At 42.3% G+C, this 25,483-nt stretch overlaps 1 protein-coding gene across 1 annotated transcript in view; it reads left to right on the top strand.

Moving 5' to 3' along the window:
- The first annotated feature begins 9,715 nt into the window (after positions 1-9,715).
- NKD1 (NKD inhibitor of WNT signaling pathway 1) overlaps positions 9,716-25,483 on the top strand; it is a 36,918-nt gene continuing 21,150 nt past the window's right edge. Inside the window, exon 1 of the mRNA XM_070761623.1 lies at positions 9,716-9,779. Within this exon, the coding sequence (XP_070617724.1) occupies positions 9,716-9,779 (64 nt within the window). The remainder of the gene's footprint in view (positions 9,780-25,483) is intronic.

Below are 25,483 nucleotides of genomic sequence, written 5' to 3'. Positions count from 1 at the left end.
AAGTGAAGTGAAATGTTTGCCCCTTTGATGTCAGAAGACTTGGTGCCCTATTTAGCACACAGTGGGTGTTTAGAGAAAGAAGCGCTGGAGATGCTTCCAATTAAGTGGATATGTGTCCTCGCCTCTACATTCTCATTCTCTCCGGTCTGTATAATAATAATATGCGCGTCAGCAGATGGAAATAAAGGATGACTTCATTGGATCGTGGAAGAGAAGAAGGATGGTTTAGACCAGGGGTAGGCAAACTTGGCTCTTCTATGACATGTGGACTTCAACTCCCAGAATTCCTGAGCTAGCATGATTGGTTCAGGAATTCTGGTAGTTGAAGTCCACATGTTATAGAAGAGCCAACTTTGCCTACCTCTGGTTTAGACCTAATTGGGCATTCTGATGGGAGAACCAGAAAACCTTAGAAGATTGAAGATTGATGGCAGAAAAAGACCTCATGGTCCATCTAGTCCTCATGGTCCATCTAGTCTGCCCCTTAATCAACGGATTGGGTGTTTGAACAATTGGACCATTAGAAGAAGACTAATGCAGTAGGGATTTTGGAGGAATCTTGGAGTCCTAGTGGGCAGACTAGATGGACCATGAGTGCAGCAGCTGCCAAAAAGGTCAACATAGTTCTAGGCTGTATTAACAGAGGGATAGAATCAAGATCACGTGGAGTGTTAATACCCTTTTATAAGGCCTTGGTAAGGCCACACTTGGAATACTGCATTAAGTTTTGGTCATCATGATGCAAAAAGGATGTTGAGACTCTGGAAAGAATGCAGAGAAGAGCAACAAAGATGATTAGGGGACTGGAACTGGAGGCTGAAACATATGAAGAATGGTTGCAGGAACTGGGCATGGCTAGTTTAATAAAAAGAAGGACCAGGGGAGACATGATAGAAGCCTTCCAATATCTCAGGGATTGCCACAAAGAAGAAGCACCCAAAGCAACCGAGGGTAGAACAAGAAGCAATGAGTGAAAACTAATCAAGGAGAGAATCAACGTAGAACTAAGGAGAAATTTCCTGACAGTTAGAACAATTAATCAGTAGAACAGCAAGTTTTAAAGAAGATGTTAGATAACCATCTGTCTGAAGTAGTGTAGGGTTTCCTGCCTAAGCAGGGGGTTGGACTAGAAGACCTCCAAGGTCCCTTCCAACTCTGTTATTATTATTATTTACTAAAATCTCCTTAGGGATTTACTTCTATCCATGTAAGTAAGAAGTCCCAGCAAACAGATTATGTACTGCACAGGGCCATCAGAAGTAGCTGATGTGATGTCCTTCAAACTTGTTGAATTATGGCTTCCACAAGCCCACAATCATGGCTAACATCTATCAGTGGCTTCAGGGAATATTAGTCCTAAACACAGAATATCTGATCCCAAACTACACATAGTAGAACATCATTACCAAAGGAGATGGTAAACATTGTCTCAGACATTTCACATTCAGTGTCTAAGATCTTAAGGTAAGTCTGGGATTGTCTATGATCCAAAATTCTAGTGATGTCTTGATCATTGGTTTTGACCGCAAAGAGCTGGATTGACCATGAAGAATTGGATTGCCTAGTGGGTTGTCTTGATGTAAAGAAGTTTCCATGTTCTCCTACATGTTTTGACCCAAGAGCCAACTTGTGAAGGTTGCTGCAAATCTCTAGAGTTGACCTTTGCAATATAGAGTTGGTCATGTTGGACGCTTAGTTCCCTGTAGAGATGTGACCATGCCAACTCTTGGTACCAGGGTTGGCATGGTCTACACCTACTGTTCTGTCGGGCTCTCTGGTAGGAGCCTCCCGAAAATTCAAGGATACAAATTTCAGACACACACATGTTTGAAAATTCAAAACAATGTTCTTTATCACAAAAGTCAAAAGAAACTAAGCACTCTTTTTGTATTGCAAAGAGCACTCTTCCCAAAACAACTGGGTAGTCTGTACAATTTTCCTTAGGCAGTCATTAAGAACTTAGCTAGCAGCTGTGAAGAAACTTCACACCCCTTCTTCTTCCAACGAAGGGAGACACATACAAGCAACAAAGTCCAGCACGCAAGATTCCTGATGAAACTGCAACAGATATTCTTCCACAATGGCCAAACCCACATGCTGCTATTTATAGCAGCAGCCCTAATTACTGGAGCCCCACCCAAACACAGGTGGCCTCCCTTATTTCCTGTAATATGTTCTTACTTGGTCTCTTCTGCGCATAATTCTGTGCTTGAGTGGGTCCAAAATGTCATCATCTGAATCAACGGAAGATAAGGGAGATTGACTGCCTGGGCTGTGTGCCAAGCCCTCCTCTGCCGAGTCACTCCCACCTTCTTCTTCGTCCGAGGAAATTGAACTCTGAACTGATTCTGCCGGCAATAACACAGGCCTGTGACATGTTGAATTTTCCCCTGCATCCACCTCCCCATTCCCTGGGGCAGGAGCTGGGCCAGAGCCAACCACAACACCTACTAAGAGATCTTCCCTCCAAAGCTCTGCTTTACTTCACGGTGTTGCTTTCTCCTAGTAGGAAACTGACGAAGCAGCAGCAAGGGGCTGATCCTGGCAAAAGAAGGCTGTGTATTTAGCCAGTTTGGGATTTATTGACAAGTAGTTGCCTTTCAACTGTCTACATCTTTGATCAGGGCCGGACTTGTGGTTGCCCTCGAATGCAAGGTATAGACTCAAGGTTCAGAGAGAGAGAGAGAGAGGTTTGAGTTGAACAGTGCTTGCATTGTAGCTAGCTTCATCCTTTTTCCTTTTTCACCTCCTTTTCCACAACAGTTATTTGGGAAGGAGGGGGGGGGAGAGGAGCCTTTTATAGGTCTCCAAATGTAAGGCAGGCGCCAAGTCTAAAGGATGATGTTGATTGAGGTCATGGGTGATTCTGAAGCTGTCTGTTTGAAGTTCTCTCATGAGAAACTTGGGTCGATCCTACAGACCTTCATGTAGGCAGCTCCCACTGATTTCAAGGGGAGATTGGCCCAAACAGAAAAGCTCCACAGTTTGATACCCTCCTTTTGTGATACTGATGTAATCTAATTGTTATTTTTCTCCCCTCATTTTTTCCCCGAAAGCACCATCAAAGTTCCTCCTGGTTGAGTCTTGGGATGTTTGGGCCCAACCAGAGGGCAGGGGGCAATGCTTTCATGGTACATCTGAAAAATATGAAGGCCCTTTGCACGTCTTTCAATTAAAGAATTAGGTCTATGGGGATTCTCAGTCATACAGATCATAGTTGTTCCAAAGCAATAGCATTTAGCATTTAGACTTATATATTGCTTCATAGTGTTTTACAGCCCTCTCTAAGCGGTTTACAGGGTCAGCATACAGTAGGATGCTTGGCTGCATAGCTAGAGGTATAACAAGCAGGAAGAGGGAGATTATGATCCCGCTATATAGAGCGCTGGTGAGACCACGTTTGGAATACTGTGTTCAGTTCTGGAGACCTCATCTACAAAAATATATTGACAAAAATGAACGGGTCCAAAGATGGGCTGCAAGAATGGTGGAAGGTCTTAAGCATAAAACGTATCAGGAAAGACTGAATGAACTCAATCTGTATAGTCTGGAGGACAGAAGGAAAAGGAGGGACATGATCGAAACATTTAAATATGTTAAAGGGTTAAATAAGGTCCAGGAGGGAAGTGTTTTTAATAGGAAAGTGAACACAAGAACAAGGGGGCACAATCTGAAGTTAGTTGGGGGAAAGATCAAAGGCAACATGAGAAAATATTATTTTACTGAAAGAGTAGTAGATGCTTGGAACAAACTTCCAGCAGACGTGGTTGGTAAATCCACAGTAACTGAATTTAAACATGCCTGGGATAAGCATAGATCCATCCTAAGATAAAATACAGGAAATAGTATAAGGGCAGACTAGATGGACCATGAGGTCTTTTTCTGCCGTCAGTCTTCTATGTTTCTATATGTGATGCCAAGGAAACTGTTTTACGTTCTTTCCGACTGTATTTTGGGGCCTTTTTCTCTCTTTCTCACTCTCTCTCCCCTCCCCTCCCTTTCCCCCCACCCCATCAGACCTCCAATGATTCCTGAATTACAAGAATTCTTGGAATATATAAACTTTAATGAGCTATGCAGGCACGATCCCCCCCCTCTCCGTGGCATTAACATCTGTTAGCTTTTAAGAGAACAGAGGTTCAGACTCCAAAAAAAAAAAAGGGCTGTTGAGGGAAAATACACAGCATGTGGAGACTGTGCAAAGATATTAAATTTTCGAGTAGGAAGCCTTGGTTTTAAAAGTTGGGAGAATAAGGGAATTGGGGTTGGCAAAATCCTGGAGCTTTGATGTGGTTGCTTTTAAGGAAATTCACAGAGAAGACTGGTCCCTGGTAGCATTTCTGAACGTGGGTGAGCTCCGTTTCGGAGTGTGTGTGTGTGTTGGATTTTTATTCAATATTACTGTGGAAAGATTCTGATGGAAACAGCCCAAACGTTGATAGGGAACAGGGTCCATAACAACCCTGTGAGACAGGTTGACCTCTGGAGATAGGTCTGAACCTAAATGTCCCATGGTCTTAAATTCAATGTTTGATTCTGGCCTTCAAAATCAAGCTCTTGTTTGATTTCTTCTAGAATTGTTGACCAGTAGTGGATAGACATGAGTTGTTTAGTTCTCAGTGGAGGTACAAAGGACTCGGACTGGATAAAGAGGATTGAGATAATACATTTTATCTTTAAATTGATAATACCTGTTCACACTGGGCTATCTCTTTTGGCTGGGTAGATTTCCCTCCCCTTTCCTTCCGTCCTTCCTTCTTTCCTTCCTTCCTTCCTCCCTCCCTCCAGCATTTTAAATTTCCAAATTCTTTAGTCTTCTGAAATCCGAGAAAATAAAGGAGGAGAAAAGAAAAGGGAGAAAGGGAGGGAGGGAAGGAAGAAAGCAAGAGAAAGAAAGAAAGAAAGAGGAAGGAAGAAAGGAAAGAAGGAAGGAAAGGAAGGAAGGAAGAGAAAGAAAGAAAGAAGTAGGAAGAAAGGAAAGAAGGAAGGAAGGAAGACAAGGGAAGGAAGGAAGGAAGAGAAAGAAAGAAAGAAAGAGGAAGGAAGAAAGGAAAGAAGGAAGGAAGACAAGGAAAGAAAGAAAGAAAGAAAGAAAGAAAGAAAGAAAGAAAGAAAGAAGACACACGTGCAATTCTGGGTGAGAAAGGAGACCCAGAGAGCTGAGGCCATCTGTTCTTCTCACACCTTCTGCTGATAGATTTATAGAGTTGTATTAGTTCCCTCATAAAAATCCTACACCTGTGTTTTAGTTATGGGGTAAGCACAGTTTCTCATTTGCCCAGGGAAGGTTTATTTAGTTGCAGTGACAATTGACCAGGATAAAACCACAGCCTTCCTTCTCATAGCAGAGCACCTGTTGGGAAGCAGGCTGGATTAAGAGAGGCAGAACTGGAATAGGGGTGGGGTCCGAAATCTTGAAGGCTGCCAAGAAAAACAGTTGTGGTCTTCCTTCACGTTCCTCGATGCTCCTCCCATCGGAACATCCCATCTTTTTTGGTATCGGTACGTGGTGGAACACATTCAATTTGAAATTATGGAAATTAAAATGATTACGATCGATGAAAGTAAAGCGGAAAAACTGATGGAAAGATGGGATAGGGTCAGAGGTTTTATGGCTAGTAGAATTCGAAACCGAGCCATAAAGAACAAATTGGAATCACTCTACATTTTGTAAATATGTTGATGTTCCCGGTTTTAAAATATTATAATAAATTAGGGCACCCTCATTTGGTGGAGGGATTGAATGATTGATGTTGGGTGGTGGGAGCACATATCACCGCCCACTGTTTTGTGTTGTGTGTATTTGTTTATTATTATAATAATCGTTAAAATTATTTTTAAAAAAGGAACATCCCATTTTTTTCTTCACTGGAGCACTTGGGTGTAAAAAAATGACACAGTCTTTTTTCTTAGAGAGCAGCTACATCTCTAGCCATTTCTCTCTGGTCCTAAGCCCAGGTCAAGCCAACTTTATGAGAGGTTAACAGGATGTGTGAAGCCAGTCCTTAGTTCTACCACAATCTGCCTCATGGTGGCATTAGAAGGAGAAAACGATCTTCAGATCTTTATAAATGATGACAAAGGGTCATAAGGATCATCCACCCCAACTCATAGCTGTGAATGACTTTCAGTTTGTCTGAGGCTCCTTTGACTAGACAGTGGTACCTCTACCTACAAAAACCTCTACTTACGAACTTTTCTAGATAAGAACCGGGTGTTCAAGATTTTTTTGCCTCTTCTCAGGAACCATTTTCTACTTACAAATCTGAGCCCCTGAAACTGTAACCGGAAAAGGCAGGGAGAAGCCTCCGTGGGGCCTCTCTAGGAATCTCCTGGGAGGAAACAGGGACGGAAAAGGCAGGGAGAAGCCTCCGTGGGGCCTCTCTAGGAATCTCCTGGGAGGAAACAGGGCCAGAAAAGGCAGGGAGAAGCCTCCGTGGGGCCTCTCTAGGAATCTCCTGGGAGGAAACAGGGCCAGAAAAGGTAAGGAAAAGCCTCCGTGGGGCCTCTCTGGGAATCTCCGGGGAAGAAACAGGGCCTCCACCCTCCCTGTGGTTTCCCCAATCACACACATTATTTGCTTTTACATTGATTCCTATGGGAAAAATTGCTTCTTCTTACAAACTTTTCTACTTAAGAACCTGGTCATGTTCGTAAGTAGAGGTACCACTGTATGTATATACATAAACGCTCACACACACACAACACACACCGTATATATATACAAATACACAATATCTGTTTTGTGGTGTTGTGCTTATTTTGTCACACTGGCGAGTGACACTTTCTTCCTTAGCTGTCTTTTTTTTTGTAAAATCAAAATTCTCCTGGGTTTAAGCTGCTTTTTATAGGAAAGATGCCGTACCCTCCTGTTGCTTGAATGGAGGAAATTGGGACTTCCCACAATCACTGCTCTCTTCAGGCAAGTGAAGAGTGAAATAAATGTGTTTGGGATCAATGTTTTCTAACTTCAAAATAAATGCACCGTAGTCCTTTTTTTCCAAATTAGAATGGAGATCTGGTTATTGTTAGGGGGAGTTTTACTTCGCCAATTATTCTCCAGGTTAGTAGAGTTTGTCGACTTTGGCAAGTTTCGGATATGTGGATTTCAACTCCCAGAAAAACTCCAGCCAACTGGGAACTGAATTCTGGGAGTTGAAGTCCAGACATCTTAAAGTTGTCAAGAGTTTGACAAACATTGCTCCGGGTGTATTGGATTACAATTTCTAATTTCCTGTCTCAAAATTCAGCAGATTTTAATCCAAGGTCCTTAGAGAAGAACTATGGTGGCAATTACAATCATTTTACCCCTCTTTCAGAACTGATAGCTGACTTCCTAAAGGGACCTTGGCTAACTCTTAGCCCCTTTCCCTTGATTTCAATGGAATCATTATTTCCTCCTTGGGATCTGATCCAGGGTTATCTTTGCAAAAGAGACTCATGTTTTCTCTCTGGGGCAGTTTTAGAAGCAATGGTAAGGGTGCAGTTACATCCCATTTGCCTGGAGAAGTGGATCTTTTTTCTCTGGGTCTTGGAATAATAATATTAATTATCGTCAAAGAAACATAGAAGATTGACAGCAGAAAAAGACCTCCTGGTCCATCTAGTCTGCCTTTATACTATTTCCTGTATTTTATCTTAGGATGGTTTATCGCAGGCATGATTAAATTCAGTTCCTGTGGATTTACCAACCATGTCTGCTGGAAGTTTGTTCCAAGTATCTACTACTCTTTCAGTTAAATAATATTTTGTCACGTTGCTTCTGATCTTTCCCCCAACTAACCTCAGATGGTGCCCCCTTGTTCTTGTGTTCACTTTCCTATTAAAAACACTTCCCTCCTGAACTTTATTTAACCCTTTAACATATTTAAATGTTTAAATCATAACATATCATCATAAAAACAACATAATCAACGTTTGAACATCTGGAAGAGGAGGAGGAAGGAAAGAGAGAGGGAGGAGGGGGAGAAGAGGAAGGAGAAGCAGTAGAAGTGAAAGAGGAGGAGAAGGAGGAAAAGAAGAAGAAAAGCAGTAGAAGTGAAAATGAGAAGAAAGGGGAGCAGAGGGAGGAGGAGGAGGAGGAGGAGAAAGAGTAGTAGATGCTTGGAACAACTTTCAGCAGACGTGGTTGGTAAATCCACAGGAACCGAATTTAAACATGCCTGGGATAAACATAGATCCATCATAAGATAAAATACAGGAAATAGTATAAGGGCAGACAAGATGGACCATGGTCTGTGAGGAGGAGAAGAAGAAGAAGAAGAAGAAGAAGAAGAAGAAGAAGAAGAAGAAGAAGAAGAAGAAGAGGAGGAGGAGGAGGAGGAGGAGGAGGAGGAGGAGGAGGAGGAGGAAAAAGAAGAAGAAGAAGAAGAAAAAGAAGAGGAGGAGGAGAAGGAGGAAAAGAAGGAGAAAAGCAGTAGAAGTGAAAGAGGAGAAGAAAGGGGAGCGGAGGAGGAGGAAGAGGAGGAGGAAGAGTAGTAGATGCTTGGAACAACCGTCCAGCAGACGTGGTTGGTAAATCCACAGTGACTGAATGTTTAAATTATATCCATCCTAAGATAAAATACAGGAAATAGTATAGGGCAGACTAGATGGACCAGGAGGTCTTCTTCTGCTGTCAATCTTCTATGTTTCGAAGAAGAAGAAGAAGAAGAAGAAGAAGAAGAAGAAGAAGAAGAAGAAGAAGAAGAAGAAAAAGAAGAAGAAGAAGAAGAAGAAGAAGAAGAAAATGAAGAAGAAGAAGATGAAGAAGATGAAGAAGATGAAGAAGAAGATGAAGAAGATGAAGAAAAAGAAGAAGAAAAAGAGGAGGAGGGAGGGAGTAGTAGTAGTAGTAGAAGCGAAAGATGAAGAAGGAGGGGGAGAAGAGAAAACGAGGAGGAGGAGGAGGAGAGGAGGAGGAAGAAATGCTGTCTTCCTGCACACTCACCGTTCTATGAAATAAATGCCAGTCTGAGATGATGCATGGCATAATCAGACAGGCACCACAGAGAGTAAAATTTTAATTGACAGCTGATGCACTCTAGTTACCCAGCGGTGGCTCTGAAAGGCACAAAGATTAGCATGGTTGGTTTTAGAAAAGAACATTCGGTTAATAGGCTATTAATAAGCGTATTGATGCTCTTGCAGAAATCAACAAAACAAGCTATTTGGAAGTTCTCCTTATAATAACCACCCCGAGGAGAGGAAATTTAAGAAGCGAAGCCTGAATTGTCAATAATTATCAGCTCAGTTAAACAAATAACTAATGAGTGCAGAAATGGAGAATGATAAACATAAACTAATGCTCGGAGGGCTGAGGGGAGCATGTAATTTTCTTTTACAAGAAAGAAAATTGTTTTTTTTTATTTCCTTCTAGAAACTTTCATTTTTTTCCAAATTACCATGCTGCCTTACTCCATATTATTACCGTACATTAGCAATGCAGTAGTGATTTTAAAAGTCAATGAATTGTTTGCAGTTTTTTTGAAAGATCGCGGTCTTATAAAAATCTATAGGTATTAAAGAACCTTTTTTTAAAAAGAAAAAATACATCTTTACTAGTATTAAGGCTCAGTAAAGCATTAAAAGTGGCTGGTTTTAAGGCTCAGTTTTGGAATTGTATTTTTACCGGGTGCTGGTTTTGTGCTTGATTTAATGCGAGTGCCAATAAAAATAGTTAATATTTCTATATGAAATAAACTAACAGACATATATATTTTTTCTTTCTTTCCTCATGCAGGAGGCAGCTGGTGAAATTTTCAGGGAGGCACTTGAGAACGAACATTTTCATCTTGAAGGTGATTTTTTTATATATACCGGTATATAAAAAGCAAACATTGTCTCTCTTAATTTTTAATTAAGAGTCACCATGCTTTGTTGGAGAAGGGCAAAGAGATCTTCTGCATGTTATCTGACTCACTTTCTAAAATTTTTGGTTCAAAGCCTTAGTCATTTTTTAAAAAATCATGTACAGTAATACCTCGTCTTACGAACCTAATTGGTTCCAGGGGGAGGTTCGTAAGACGAAAAGTTCGTAAGACGAAACATTGTTTCCCATAGGAAACAATGTAAAATCCATTAATCTGTGCAACGGGGAAAAAAAAACCCGCAAAAAAACATCGCCACCCGGCTGTTACCTTTTGAAACAGCCGGGGGTGCTTCCCAGCGTCCTCCTACACCTGAACGCCAAACCCGAACTTCCAGGTTCAGCGTTCGGGAGGCCGTCGAGAAGCCCCCCGGCTGTTTTAAAAGGTGACAGCTGGGTGGCGGGGCTTCCCAGCGGCCTCCCGAACCCAAACTTTTGCCGAACTTCTGGGTTCGGCGTTCGGGAGGCCGCTGGGAAGCCCCGCCGCCCGGCTGTCACCTTTTAAAACAGTCGGAGGCCTCCCGAACGCCGAACCCGGAAGTTCGGGTTTGGCGTTCGGGTTCAGGAGGACGCTGGGAAGCCCCCCGGCTGTTTCAAAAAGCGACAGACGGGCGGCGGGGCTTCTCGGCGGCGGTAGCGGCGGGTTCGTAAGAAGAAAAAAGTTCGTAAGAAGAGGCAAAAGTTTTCTGAACCCCGGGTTCGTATCTCGGGTTGTTCGTAAGACGAGGGGTTCGTATCATGAGGTACCACTGTATTTGTATTTCTTTGTTTATTTTGGTCCTTCAATCTCTCCACTGCCCATGGGCTTCCTTGTATAAAATGAACGAGATCCTCATTAGTAAGGATTGAGCTACCTGGATAAATGCTACAAGGATTATCTGTACAGGTGGTCCTCGATTTATGATCACCATTGAGCCCAAGATTTATGTCGCCAAGTGGAAAAAAAACTAATCAAGTGAGCTTTAACTCCAGTCTACGACTTGTCTTGCCACGGTCCTTAAGTGAATCCCTGCAGTTCTTAAGTGAACTAGCTTCCCCATTGACTTTACTTTTAAGAAATAGAGACATGTTTAATTTCCTTTCATTTTAATAATTTGTCTTTTTGCATTTCACCTCTTTTTGTCTCAGTGAACTCCTTGGACATGTTGGATTGGGGTATTAGAATTCATTGTCAATACAGTGTTCCCTCGATTTTTACGAAAAGTCTATACCACGGTTTTTCAAAAATATTAATTAATAAATACTTTGCGGTTTTTTCCCCTATACCCCAGTTTTTCCCGCCCGATGACACCAAACTTTCATCCGCCTTTAATAAATATTTTTTTTAATAAACTTTAATAAATAAACATGGTGAGTAATAATCTAAATGGTTGCTAAGGGAATGGGAAATGGTAATTTAGGGGTTTAAAGTGTTTAGGGAAGGCTTGTGATACTGTCCATAGCCAAAAATGGTGTATTTACTTCCGCTTCTCTACTTTGCGGAAATTAAACTTTTGCGGGCGGTCTCGGAACGCATCCCCCGGGAAAATCGAGGGAACACTGTATTTGGAAGAATATTTCAAGAGTGGATCCTTTTTCCTTTTCGTTTTCCCTCCCTTCCAACCCCTTTCCTTTCCACCCCACCCCTTCTCTTCTCTTCCCTTCCCTCTGTCTCTCTCTTTCCCGTCTTGTCCTCTCTTTGCATTTCAACATTCACTCTTAGAAACATAGAAACATAGAAGACTGACGGCAGAAAAAGACCTCATGGTCCATCTAGTCTGCCCTTATGCTATTTCCTGTATTTTATCTTACAATGGATCTATGTTTATCCCAGGCATGTTTAAATTCAGTTACTGTGGATTTACCAACCACGTCTGCTGGAAGTTTGTTCCAAGGATCTACTACTCTTTCAGTAAAATAATATTTTCTCATGTTGCCTTTGATCATTCCCCCAACTAACTTCAGATTGTATCCCCTTGCTCTTGTGTTCACTTTCCTATTAAAAACACTTCCCTCCTGGACCTTATTTAACCCTTTAACGTATTTAAATGTTTCGATCATGTCCCCCCTTTTCCTTCTGTCCTCCAGACTATACAGATGGAGTTCATGAAGTCTTTCCTGATACGTTTTATGATACCTTCTCTCCTCTTCCCTTCCCTCTGTCTCTCTCTTTCCCGTCTTGTCCTCTCTTTGCATTTCAACATTCACTCTTTTTTCCCCCCATTTCCCCTGCAGTTCAATGTTTTAACACTAAACCTGTAATGAAAAGAAAATAGTGTGACCTGAAACCGAGCCAACAAATCTCCCATTAAGACTAGCATAACATTCGGAACGTATCTTCAGCAGCTGTAGAGCAGCTTCTCATGCATTAGAAATCGCTTTGTTTGATGCCCTTTCTTTATGCACAAAAGAAGATCTCACTGTTGCTGGCTCCGAGAAAGCAGATTCAGATTTTACCTTGGAAGACGTTTTTTTAAAAAAAACTTTCTTAGTTTCTCCTGTAGTCTTGAGATAGGTTGATACTTGTGTTCTCTTGTTCTACTTTTCTTCTTGTCGCGTGGATGGGTACCTCATTCAACACTATCCATGGGATGGAATGGAATGGAGAAGGGTAGAGTGGAGTGGAATGGAATAATAATAGAATGGAGTGGAGTGGAATGGCTTGGAGTGGAGGCGAGTAGAGTGGAATGAAATAATAATAGAGTAGAGTAAAGTGGAGTAGAGTAAAAATAGAATGGAATGGAATGGAATGGAGAAGGGTAGAGTGGAGTGGAGTGGAATGGAATAAGAGTAGAGTAGAGTAGAGTAAAAATAGATTATAATAGAATGGAATGGAATAGAGAATGGAATGGGATGGAATGGAGAAGGGTAGAGAGGAGTGGAGTGGAGTGGAATAAGAGTAGAGTAGAGTAGAGTAGAGTGGAGTAGAGTAAAAATAGAATATAATTGAATGGAATGGAATAGAGAATGGAATGGGATGGAATGGAATGGAGAAGGGTAGAGAGGAGTGGAGTGGAATGGAATAATAGTAGAGTAGAGTAAAGTAGAGTAGAGTAGAATAGAATAGAGTTTAGAGAAGAGTAGAGTAGATTAGAGTAGAGTGGAGTAGAGTAAAAATAGAATATAATAGAATGGAATGGAATAGAGAATGGAATGGGATGGAATGGAGAAAGGTAGAGAGGAGTGGAGTGAAATGGAATAATAGTAGAGTAGAGTAGAGTAGAATAGAGTGTAGAGAAGAGTAGAGTAGAGTGGAGTAGAGTAGAGTAGAGTAAAAATAGAATATAATAGAATGGAATGGAATAGAGAATGGAATGGGATGGAATGGAGAAGGGTAGAGAGGAGTGGAGTGGAATAGAATAAGAATAGAGTAGAGTAGAGTAGAGTAGAGTGGAGTAGAGTAAAAATAGAATATAATAGAATGGAATGGAATAGAGAATGGAATGGGATGGAATGGAGAAGGGTAGAGAGGAGTGGAGTGGAATGGAATAAGAGTAGAGTAGAGTAGAATAGAGTAAAAATAGAATATAATAGAATGGAATGGAATAGAGAATGGAATGGGATGGAATGGAGAAGGGTAGAGAGGAGTGGAGTGGAATGGAATAATAGTAGAGTAAAGTAAAGTAGAGTAGAATAGAGTGTAGAGAAGAGTAGAGTAGAGGAATAGAATAGAATAGAATATGGAAGGGGCCATGGAGGTCTTCTAGTCCAGCCCCATGCTCAAACAGGAGATCCTATACCATTTCAAACAAGCTCACTGTCCAGCCTCTTCTTAAAAACCTCCAATGATGAAGCACCCACAATGTCTGGTGGCAAGCTGTTCCACTGTTTAATTGAACTCACTGTTAGGAGGTTTCTCCTCAATCCCAGGCTGCTTCTCTCCTTAGATTCCAAACATTGTTTATTGGCTTTGCTTCATATTCAGGCCATTGCAATTGAATGCTAGCTACAGTGTTGTGTGAACAGGATCCCAGACCTGTGATTAAGTATTTTCCCCTCTCATGCAACCACCCCTTACCCAATTCCCACAGTACTTTTCTACTTGGGGCAGGCCAAAGGCTCCAACTCAAAACAGTAACTTCGGCCTGACACCCCCATTAGATCAGTGTTTCCCAACCTTGGCAACTTGAAGATATCTGGACTTCAACTCCCAGAATTCCCCAGCCAGCAAATGCTGGCTGGGGGATTCTGGGAGTTGAAGTCCAGATATCTTCAAGTTGCCAAGGTTGGGAAACACTGCATTAGATAAGCAGTAGAATTTGGCGATTTTGTTCCAAATTGGATCTATTACTTCCCGCACTTTATGGAGTTACCCGCAGTAAGCACCAACAGCTAAAATACTAATAAAAAACCCCCCTCTCTACTTAGTCCAAAAAAAAAATGTAAATAAATACTGGATTTAATTTCTAAGGTTGCATTGCAAGGCTTAATCAAATCCTTTTTTCTTCTCCACTGACTTAACCGGTCAACAGCGAAAGGCTCTGGATTCTGGGATTAAGATTGTCTTTGGTAAAAGAACTGTTGCAGGAATCATTTTTTAAAAAAAAAAATTGTGGAAAGAACAAAAAATCAACATCAAAGCTCTAAGCCACAAGGACGGTTTGTTGACTCAGTTTTTGAGATTTGACAAGAGGCTCAGTTACAGCTGAGTTATTTTGTTTGTCCTGAAGCAGCAAGATAGAAATACTCTTTACTATCATTGCCTAATTTAACTTCTGTCTGGTTTGATGTTTTTTATTTTATTTTTTATTTTTAGCTTTGGAAGTCCTAGTACTTTTGGAACAACATTTTTTTTTAAAGAGGGTGTCTTCTTCAATCCTGTATACTGAAGTTAATGTTCTTGGAGGGATTAAAGATATAGGCTGACTCACTTTTAATCTTGATTTGATCATGATTATACTCACAGAATTAGAAGAATGTTGCAACTGGAAACTTGAATATACTGTACACTCGATTTACGAAGGTAGATCTGGAAAGATAATTAAGCTTCATAGCTACTAAAAAGATATACAGTGATACCTCATCTTACGAACTTAATTGGTTCCAGGACAAGATTTGTAAGGTGAAAAGTTTGTAAGACGAAACAATGTTTCCCATAGGAATCAATGGAAAAGCGATAAATGCGTGCAAGCCCAAAACTCACCCCTTTTGCCGGCTGAAGTGCCCGTTTTTGCGCTGCTGGGATTCCCCTGAGGCTCCCTTCCATGGGAAACCCCATCGGTCCCGGAGATAATCTGGTCCGGTGCCATGAAGGGCTTTATAGAAAACTCTCTTATTTCTGAGAAGGACAAGAGAAACCCACCATTTTCTCTAGTCTTTTAGGGAAGGGGAGGGAACAGTGAGGTTTTTTAAAAATCTAAGCCAGAGATCTACAAAAAAGAAGCGGGGTTCACATGCACGCACGAATGCATTTATTATAGAGCCCTCTTTTCTGTCCTCGAAGGGAGGGGGAGAAAATCAAGAATTAATTGGAGGAGAGAAACTTGCAAGCTGTCTTTTCATAACGTTCATACGGCTTGGTTAAATTTTGGAAGCCTCCAGGGGCGCTGAATGTTTTCAGAGACAACAAGACCATTGTTCTTGGAGAAAACTGTAACAAATAATACAAACAGCAAGTCTGGGGCAGAAAAGCCAAAGAGTAGAGTGGGGGGGGGGGGAAGGAAAGAACTTCAGCCAGCTTGGGGTCCTAGCTTGAAGAGTATTGAAAACTGTCAGGGACTTTATTGTGTGTTTCAACCTTATTTTTCTCTGGGTAGCTGCGTTAAAAAAACCCCCAAACCTCAGTTTTACTCAACAAGCAGAGAATAAAGTAGCTTTTGTTACCTGGACAGATTATAGCTTTCCTTCCCCACCACCCTTCCTCTTAAAATCTGCTCTTCATAAAAACTCAGCATGAAGGTTGGAATTTCTTTGACTGGCTTCCGATGCTGAAATGACTTTTATAGTTCTGAAGTCGCTTCAGGGATTTCATCATATGTTTTAAGTTTGAGAAGAAGGGATGGAAAATAGAGATGTATTTTTAGTGGGGGGGGGGAGGAGGTTTTTTCCCCCCATTCTCCTTTAACAGATGTTTCATCTCAATCATATCCAGACCTCATCGTCATTGTACAAGTCAGCTTTATTTTCCTATGAAGAGGGGAGCAAAAATGACAATCTAGCATTTATTTGGAGTTCAAAGTTCCTCCTTTCCCCCTTTTATATTTCACCCCAACGCTAAATTTTAATGGAACTGTTATTAGTGTGTGAATTAAAAGAAAGATTTGGGAGTCCTCGGTGGGTGGGTGTCATACAAATTGAATTAATAAATAAATAATTTAATTTAATTGGTAGTAAATTTAAAGCCAATGGGTAAATTTGCGGGACCGCCTTCTCCCCAGCGACCAGTCAGGTCCCACAGAGCCGGCCTTTTCCAGGTCCCATCAACCAGACAGTGTCACTTGGTGGGGCCTAGGGGAAGAGCCTTCTCTGTGGGGGCCCCAGCCCTCTGGAATCAGCTCCTTCCAGAGATTCGTACTGCCCCCATCCTCCTTGCCTTCCGCAAGAGTCTCAAGACTCATTTACCTCAGGGACCGCCTTCTGCTGCACGAATCCCAGCGACCAGTTAGGTCCCACAGAGTGGGTCTTCTCCGGGTCCCGTCAACCAAACAATGTCCATTGGTGGGACCCAGGGGAAGAGCCTTCTTTGTGGTGGCCCTGGCCCTCTGGAACCAACTCCCCCCAGAGATTAGAATTGCCCCCACCCTCCTTGCCTTTTGAAAGCTGCTTAAAACCCACCTCTGCCGCCAGGCATGGGGGAACTGAAATACACTTCCCCCTAGGCCTTTACAATTTTATGCATGGTATGTCTGTATGTATGATTGGTTTTTATATAATGGGTTTTTAACTGTTTTTAGTATTAGATTTTGTTATATACTGTTTTATTGCTGTTGTTAGCCGCCCCGAGTCTGCAGAGAGGGGCGGCATACAAAGCCAATCAATCAATCGATCGATCAATAGATCGATAGATAAATAGCTAAATAGATAAATAAATAGATAAATAGCTAAATAGATAAATAGATAGATAAATAGATAAATAAATAAATAAATAAATAAACAAACAAACAAATAAATAAATAAATTTAGGCCACCAGGCTCGGGGTGATTAGATCTTGGCCCCCTGGCCGACAAATGTTATGTATGGTTGTTGTCTGAATGGGCATGATTGATTTTTTAACATAATTGGGGATTTTAGATTCGTTCACCTTGTTTTAATGAATTGGATTGAGCTACTGTATTTTACTGTTTCTTTTTATCTGTTTTAAGCCGCCCCAAGTTCTCGGAGAAGGGCATCATATAAATCAAATAAATAAACAGACAGACAGACAGACAGACAGACAGACAGACAGACATCGGTGGATATTTTCAAGTCATGGTTGTGCCCAGGTCTGGGTTGCTCTTACCTGAATACTGATACACAGGAAGAAAAATAAAGCGAATTTTTTTTAAAAAAGATGGCAACACGCGACGGATTGGTGAAGACTGCATTGGAGCCATCGTGTGCAAATTGTGCAATTTGCAGGCTGCTATCGGAACTGAGCTCCGGGGCATATCGGTAGCAACGCACCTCTCATTGTCCCAAAGGTGTTTTTTCAAGGGGCAACTGGAATTGGTTTTTCCTTCAAGATTGAAGAAGCTTTTTACATGAGAAGTAAAATGAAGAAGCGACCGATTAGAGCCCACAGGGTCGGCCTTCTCAGGGTCCCGTCGGCCATACAATGTCAGTTGGTGGGGCCACATGTGAGGGCTTTCTTTGTGGTGGCCCCAGCTCTCTGGAACCTCCAGAGATCCACGCTGCCCCCACTCTCCTGGCCTCCTGGAAAGCCGTGAAAATCTTGCTTTGCCAACAGACATGGGGCCGTTGAGCAATACTACCCAGCTCCAACAAAGAAGATATGAATGTTTTTACTTTAGGGGTTTTAACTGTGCAATTGGGGAAACCATAGGGAGGGTGGAGGTCTTGTTTCCTCCCAGGAGATTCCTAGAGAGGCCCCACGGAGGCTTCTCCTCGCCTTTTCTGGCCCTGTTTCCTCCCAGGAGATTCCTAGAGAGGCCTCACAGAGGCTTCTCCCTGCCTTTTCTGGCCCTGTTTCCTCCCAGGAGATTCCTAGAGAGGCCCCACAGAGGCTTCTCCCTGCCTTTTCTGGCCCTGTTTCCTCCCAGGAGATTCCTAGAGAGGCCCCACGGAGGCTTCTCCTCGCCTTTTCTGGCCCTGTTTCCTCCCAGGAGATTCCTAGAGAGGCCTCACAGAGGCTTCTCCCTGCCTTTTCTGGCCCTGTTTCCTCCCAGGAGATTCCTAGAGAGGCCCCACAGAGGCTTCTCCCTGCCTTTTCTGGCCCTGTTTCCTCCCAGGAGATTCCTAGAGAGGCCCCACAGAGGCTTCTCCCTGCCTTTTCCGGTTACAGTTTCGGAGGCTCGGGTTCGTAAGTGGAAAATGGTTCTTGAGAAGAGGCAAAAAAATCTTGAACACCCGGTTCTTAACTAGAAAAGTTCATAAGTAGAGGCTTTCTTAGGTAGAGGTACCGCTGTATATGTGAACTTCGGGCTGCCTTTTTAAAGAAGAGATTAGAGCACCGGTCCAGGACAATATGTTTATTTTTTTACATATTTAAACACAATATGTTTAAATTGGTTTGCAGGACCGTGGGTTGTATGATTGGTGCACAGTAACTAGAAGGACACTTAAAATTGGTCTCCACAGCATTATTTCTTTTACGATGAGCTATGTGAAGATCACAGTGACAGCTTTCCCCACGGGAAGCAATTTTGATGAAAAGGGTGATATGATTATTCCATCATCTTGGAGTTTTCGGAGCTCTTGTTATCACAGCAAAAGTGGGAGGATTTCCTTTCTATTTTTTTATTTTTTTGTGGCACATCTAAGTTAGCCGAGAGACTGGTTGGGATCAAAGTCTGCATTATTAATGATATTACCTACGCACAACCTTCATTTAAATGAGTGTTTGTGTGGGGTTTTTCCTTGGGAACTTGAAGAAAAAAAACCCCCAACCCTAAAGGGATCACCAGACTACCTCCCTCCGAAAATCAAAATGATTTTTTAAAAAAAAAAAACCATGATGGTAGCAACAGAAATACGTTTAAAATTTTAAAAAAATGGAGGGGTTGAAGAAGAGAAAGGATTTGTATCTGGGTTAGCCAATTGCCCCCAACAATCTGAGTCCGCATTTTGCCGACCTTGAAAGGATGGAAGGCCGAGTCAACCTTGAGCCTACTGAGATTTGATCTGCCAAACTGCCGGCACCCGATAATCAGCAGAAATAGCATGCAGTACTGCACTCTAACCACTGCACCACCGAGGCTCTGTATTAAATTTGTACAGTACAGTGGTACCTCATCTTACGAACGCCTCTTCTAACGAACTTTTCAAGATACGAACCCGGTGTTTATGATTTTTTTGCCTCTTCTTCCGAACTATTTTCACCTTACGAACCCAAGCAGCTGCTGCTGGGATGAAGGGGTTTCTTTTCCCCCCCTTTTTTGAAGAAAGAAAAGGGAGGGGCTGCTTGCAGTAGGAAAGATTTTGCAGAGAACAACGTGCTTGCAAAGGCACTGAAAGGGTGTCTTTTTAAGAAAGAAAAGGGAGGGGCAGCTTGGAGGAAAGATTTTGCAGAGAACAACGTGCTTGCAAAGGCACTGAAACAGTGTCTTTTTAAGAAAGAAAAGGGAGGGGCGCCCCCTTGCCTTTCTTCCTTCCCACTCACCCTTTAGCCTAGCCTTGCTTCTTCCACCCGCCCCCTTTAGCTGCTCCTCCCTGCCCTCTGTTTGCCTCCCTTCTAAAGTTTGGGATTTTCCTGAAGGATTTGCACGCATTATTTGCTTTTACATTGATTCCTATGGGAAACATTGTTTCATCTTACGAACTTTTCACCTTACGAACCTCCTCCTGGAACCAATTAAGTTCGTATGATGAGGTACAACTGTATTTGTAATCAGCAGAAATAGCATGCAGTACTATACTCTAACCACTGCACCACCAAGGCTCTGTATTAAATTTGGGTTTTGTCCTATTCCATCCATTTCTTCAACCTGCCTATATTTGGGAACGTTTTTCTGGGACTGTTCTCCAAAGTCTACCAGTCCCCAGGCGTTTTGCCATCTGCTGCTCAAGCTATTTCTGGGTTTACACCTCATTTCGATGAGCTCTCCTCGCCCTCATCTGCTTATCTCCCAGAGGTAGGTTGTTTTTTTTTCAGTTTTCTTTTCATTTTAGGAGTCTTTTGCACCCTTTAGCAATTCATCTGGTGCCCAAGTCATGAGACCCAACCGAAGCGGTATTGTCTTCTTCTACGAGGCAATAATTAGTGATGGGCGAACCGAACCCGCACAATTCGGGTCCGTACCGAATTTTGCAGTGTTCGGTATGCCGAACAGGAACTCGAATTTTTTTCAAAGTTCAGGATCGTGTTCGGCATTCGGAGCTTTGACGTCACCGGCAGGTTGCTAAGGACACCAAGGTGATCACTTCCTGGATTCCATGGTGATCACCTTGGCGTCCTTAGCAACCTGCCGGTGACGTCAAAGCTCCGCCCCTGGAATCTCTTCTTGGGAGGGATTCCCCGTTCGGGTTCGGTTCGGGTTCGGACGAATTTTGCGTAAAGTTCATCCGAACTTACCGAACCCAAACACCGTTGGGTTCGCCCATCACTAGCAATAATTTGGAACCGTGTCATTTTTAAAAAATAAAAATAAAAAAATAAAAAAAGGCTTTTTTGTACATAGCGATAGAGCATTTTCATCTCTTCCTTCTAAACTGAACTTTCAAACGAGGAGGATGAATGGGGAGGGCTAAGATAGAGGGATACACACTCACACACATATATATACACACATATCCTTTGATCTCAGCAGAGATAGGAAAAGCCTGTTCTGTTGAGGCTTTTGGCTAACAGAACAAACAGTGTTTAGAATTTAACTTTGCTTAATTAATTAGTAATTCTGTTTAATGCCGTCTGATCTCCATCCAAAAGGTATTCTGAAGCTTGCAAAAACTGAACATCAAAGTAGGTTAGGTGAAGATGGTTAAGTATGGCATTTAATCTAGCTGCTGCTGTTGATGAAACGTTACCAGCCAGGCCACTAATTAGGAAAGAGAAAACGATTGTCTGCTATAGAAATTCATCAAGCTATTTAGTGCAAAGAATTAAGCTAGGTGCCTGAGCTGGTACTGAAGTGATATAATTGCGAACTAATAGCAGTTTAGAGCTGCCATATGGTTTGGCGATATCTGTCAATTTTTTCCCCTTTTTTTCCTGAACATGTTTGAAGGAAGAAAGGGGGGAAAGAAAGAGAGATTTAGGGGTTGTAAAGTTAAAACGTGGGTTACTTTGCTTGAATGAATGATCAATGGAAAGAGAGAGAACGTTATGTCTTGTCTTATATGATCCCATTTGTCGACTTTGGACCATCCCGGCAAATAAATGATTCAGATTGAGAAAGTGGAGGGTCAAGTTAGGATCGGCTGACAGAAGGGTCAAAAACACAGAGGTGGTTGAAGGCCTGTGTGCCATGCAGATGGTTGCCATGGGAGACGGCAGCCATATTTGTTTGGGTATCACAGAGATTAGTGAAGAAGCAGTCTTTTGGAGATGTTTTGTCTGTGTGCGTATGTGGGGGCAATGCTTAATTGTGGTTTCTTTTCCATAGTTCAACATTTGCAGTGTTCATGTAGCATACCAAGTGCTACAAAGACGCAGCACCAAGCCACATTTGCCTTATCTAAGCGTAGCACAGTTGGGTTCGTACAACCTGCCAAGGCCCAATGAAGAAAATCATATTTTGGTTTTGCATGTTCTGAGGGAGGAAAATATGTAAGCTTCCTCAACTTCCTATATTCCCAATAAATCCCAAATGTCTCTTCTCTCCAAAGGACAGAAGGAATTTTTAAGGAGACATCCTGTCCTTTGGAAATGATTGGAGATTCTCCCCAATACTTCCTTGGAGAAATTGAAGCAATCTGTACAATTGGAGAATTGTACTGAAGGGCATGCATGTGTGTTGACAGGATTGTCTGAGTTGTGGGTTTTTAATTGGGGTTTATAGTTTATTTATATTTGACTTCTTTTTTTATTGTATTTGTATCTTTTATATTGTTGTAAGGTGCCCTGAGTCCTTCGGGATTGGGCAGGATAGAAATTGAAATAGATAGATAGATAGATAGATAGATAGATAGATAGATAGATAGATAGATAAATGGATGGATGACAGGTAGGTAGGCAGGTAAGTATGTAGGTAGCTAAATAAATAAATAAATAGATAAAGTTGGTGTTTATAACTTCAAGCACAACTCAATAATAGAGAATGCATGAGCCCTCGGTGTTGCAGTGGTTAGAATCCAGTATTGTAGGCTTCTTCTGCTGACTGTCTGCTGCCTGCAATTTGGCAAATCTCACCAGGCTCAAGGTTGACTCGGCCTTCCAGCCTTCCGAGGTGGCTAAAATGAGGACCCAGATTGTTGGGGGCAAGTGGCTGACTCTGTAAACCACTTAGAGAGGACTGTAAGACCACTGTGAAGCGATAGATAAGTCTAAGTGCTATTGCTATACGTCCCTCCCTCCCTCCCTCCCGCCATCCTTCCTTCCTTCCTTCCTTCCTTCCTGCCTCCTTCCTTCCTTCCTTCCTTCCTTCCTTCCTTGTTGGTACAATGGTACAATGGTTAGAATGCATTATTGCAAGCTCTGCCTACAGCCAGCAGTTCGATCTGGACTGCCTCAAGTTTGACTCAGTCTTCCATCCTTCCGAGGCGGATAAAATGAAGACCCAATTTCTTGGGGGCAATAGTTGACTCTGTAAACCACTTAGAGAGGGCTGTAAAGCACTGTGAAGCAGTATATAAGTCTAAGTGCTATTGCTATATAGAATGCAGATTGAGAATACAAGTCATGGAACCTTTTTTTTCCCCTGTCCACACCCTTCTGTTCTGCCTGGTTCTCTAATAACAAATAGATGTTATTAATTAGCTGACCTCCGCGACAGATATCTGGAAGTATTCTTGTAGCAATTAGGTTTTTTAAAGAAATGCAAGAGTACTGTTTCACAGCGTTTGAAATGTAATATTTCTCAGCCCCATTCCCTTTGTTGCATTTCCAGTTTCAGATAGAAAAGGAACATTGTGCTGTGGCGTTTGTGGAGCACACTTTCTAATTAGCAGCAGAGAAAAGAGGCCCTGTGAAGAGGCAAATGAGATGTATTTTTCAAAAGATGTAATCCTCATTCAATTGAAAATGAGAACAAAAAGACTTAGATAGTATGGTAGTTTTTGTTATCCTCCCTCCCCCATTTTTCTGGACTCAAGAGCGAATGTTTGTCTACTGATTGGGTTTGCTTAGGCTGGTTTCAGTAAATGGCAATAGCATTTAGACTTATATACCACTTCTTTGTGCTTTTACAGCCCCCTCTAAGTGGTTTATAGAATTAGCCTCTTGCCCCCAACAATCTGGGTCCTCATTTGACCCACCTTGGAAGGATGGTAGGCTGAGTCCACCTTGAGCCGGTGATGAGATTTGAACTGCTGAACTACAGCTAGCACTCTAACCACTGCACCACCCCAGCTCTTGATCCCTCCTAAAAAAGCAGGATTCTATGAGTGAGTGTCTACACCCGTAATTCAGTGCCTGGGGAGGGTGAAAACAGCTTCTCCTGCCCCCAGAGGCCCTCTGGAGGCCAGAAACGGTCTGTTTCCCAACTTCTGGTCGGCCCAGTAGGCTCGTGTTTTGCCCTTTCCAGGTTCCAAAGGCTTCCCTGGAGCTGAGGAAGGGTAAAAATGCCCTCCCCCATCTCCCGGAGGCTCTCTGGAAGCCAAAAATGCTCTGTGCAAGCCAAAAATCAGCTGGCCAACACACACATCCACGTTGGAACTGAGCTTTTGTGCCAGCAAAAATGGCTCTGCATGGCATCTGTGCCATAGATTTGCCATCACTGATCTAAATAGAATAGAATAGAATAGAATAGAATAGAATTTTTATTGGCCAAGTGTGATTGGACACACAAGGAATTTGTCTTGGTGCATATGCTCTCAGCGTACATAAAATAAAATATACATTTGTCAAGAATCATATGGTACAACACTTAATGATTGTCATAGGGGTCAAATAAGCAATGAAGAAGCAATATTAATAAAAATCTTAGGATATAAGCAACAAGTTACAATCATACAGTCAACATGGGAGGAAATGGGTGATAGGAATGATGAGAAAAACTAGTAGAATAGAAGTGCAGATTTAGTAGAAAGTCTGACAGTGTTGAGGGAATTATTTGTTTAGTAGAGTGATGGCGTTCGGAAAAAAACTGTTCTTGTGTCTAGTTGTCTTGGTGTGCAGTGCTCTGTAGCGACGTTTTGAGGGTAGGAGTTGAAACAATTTGTGTCCAGGAAGTGAAGGGTCAGTAAATATTTTCCCCGCCCTCTTTTTGACTCGTGCAGTATACAGGTCCTGAATGGAAGGCAGGTTGGCAGCAATTGTTTTTTCTGCAGTTCTGATTGTCCTCTGAAGTCTGTGTCGGTCCTGTTGGGTTGCAGCACCAAACCAGACAGTTATAGAGGTGCAGATGACAGACTCAATGATTCCTCTGTAGAACTGTATCAGCAGCTCCTTGGGCAGTTTGAGCTTCCTGAGCTGGCGCAGAAAGAACATTCTTTGTTGTGATGGACCTCTGTGTTTTTGCGATACTGCGATTTCACTGAGGCTCCCCTCGCTGGGAAATCCCACCTCCAGACTTCCGTTGCCAGCGAAGTGCCCATTTTTGCGATGCTGGGAATCCCCTGCAGCATCACAAAAACATGGAAGTCTAGAGATGGGGTTTGTCATGGAGAGGAGCCTCAGGGGAATCCCAGCAGCGCAAAAATGGGTGCTTCGCTGGCAATGGAAGTCCGGAGGTGGGGCATCCCAGTGGTGGCGGTGGGTTTGTAAGGTAAAAATAGTTTGTAAGAAGAGGCAAAAAAATCTTAAACCCCAGATTTGCATCTCAAAAAGTTTGTATGACAAGGCGTTTATAAGACGAGGTATCACTGTATTTTCCTTCCAGAAGTGAGCTTGCCCACAGATTTCTTTTGAAAGGCTCTGAGATGAAAACTAGGATCCTTGATGATCTCTCATTTATTTAAGATGGCAATCTCGCCTAGGCAAATATAATAGGGTTGGCAAGGATTTGGGTGGACGGCCACATTGTGCGCAGCTGAACTCTTAGCATTTTGCCTTGTGGTTTTTCTTGGGTTGTCGCACTGCCAATTTGAACTCTTGCTGGCCGTTGTTCGCATTTGTCTTTAAAGACGCTTTCGGTGCATTGATTTTCTATTGCGCGTGTGGGCGATGTGAACAGATCTCTTTAATTGTCCTGTACTGCTTCTCATGCATAGAGACAGCCAAGTTGAAGGGCATATGGCCTAAAAGCACTTAAATTTTCTGTATTTCAGTTAAACGCGTGTTAAAACAAAATTTGCTCGCCTCGAGCCAAAAAATTCAATCCTTTGATATTTCCCCCCCTATACTATCTACTCCAGTGATGGAACTGTTTGACTGATGCATGATCTTTTATCCCAGACAGCCTGTTTATTTACATATGTATGTATTTATTTAAAAGATTCATCTAGCTGTCCATCTTCAGTGA

The sequence above is a fragment of the Erythrolamprus reginae genome, chromosome 9, assembly GCF_031021105.1.
Source record: "Erythrolamprus reginae isolate rEryReg1 chromosome 9, rEryReg1.hap1, whole genome shotgun sequence".
NCBI classification, from domain to species: Eukaryota; Metazoa; Chordata; class Lepidosauria; order Squamata; family Dipsadidae; genus Erythrolamprus; species Erythrolamprus reginae.
Note: the sequence above shows the minus strand (reverse complement) of the source record. Positions and strands in the feature narration are given on the sequence as shown.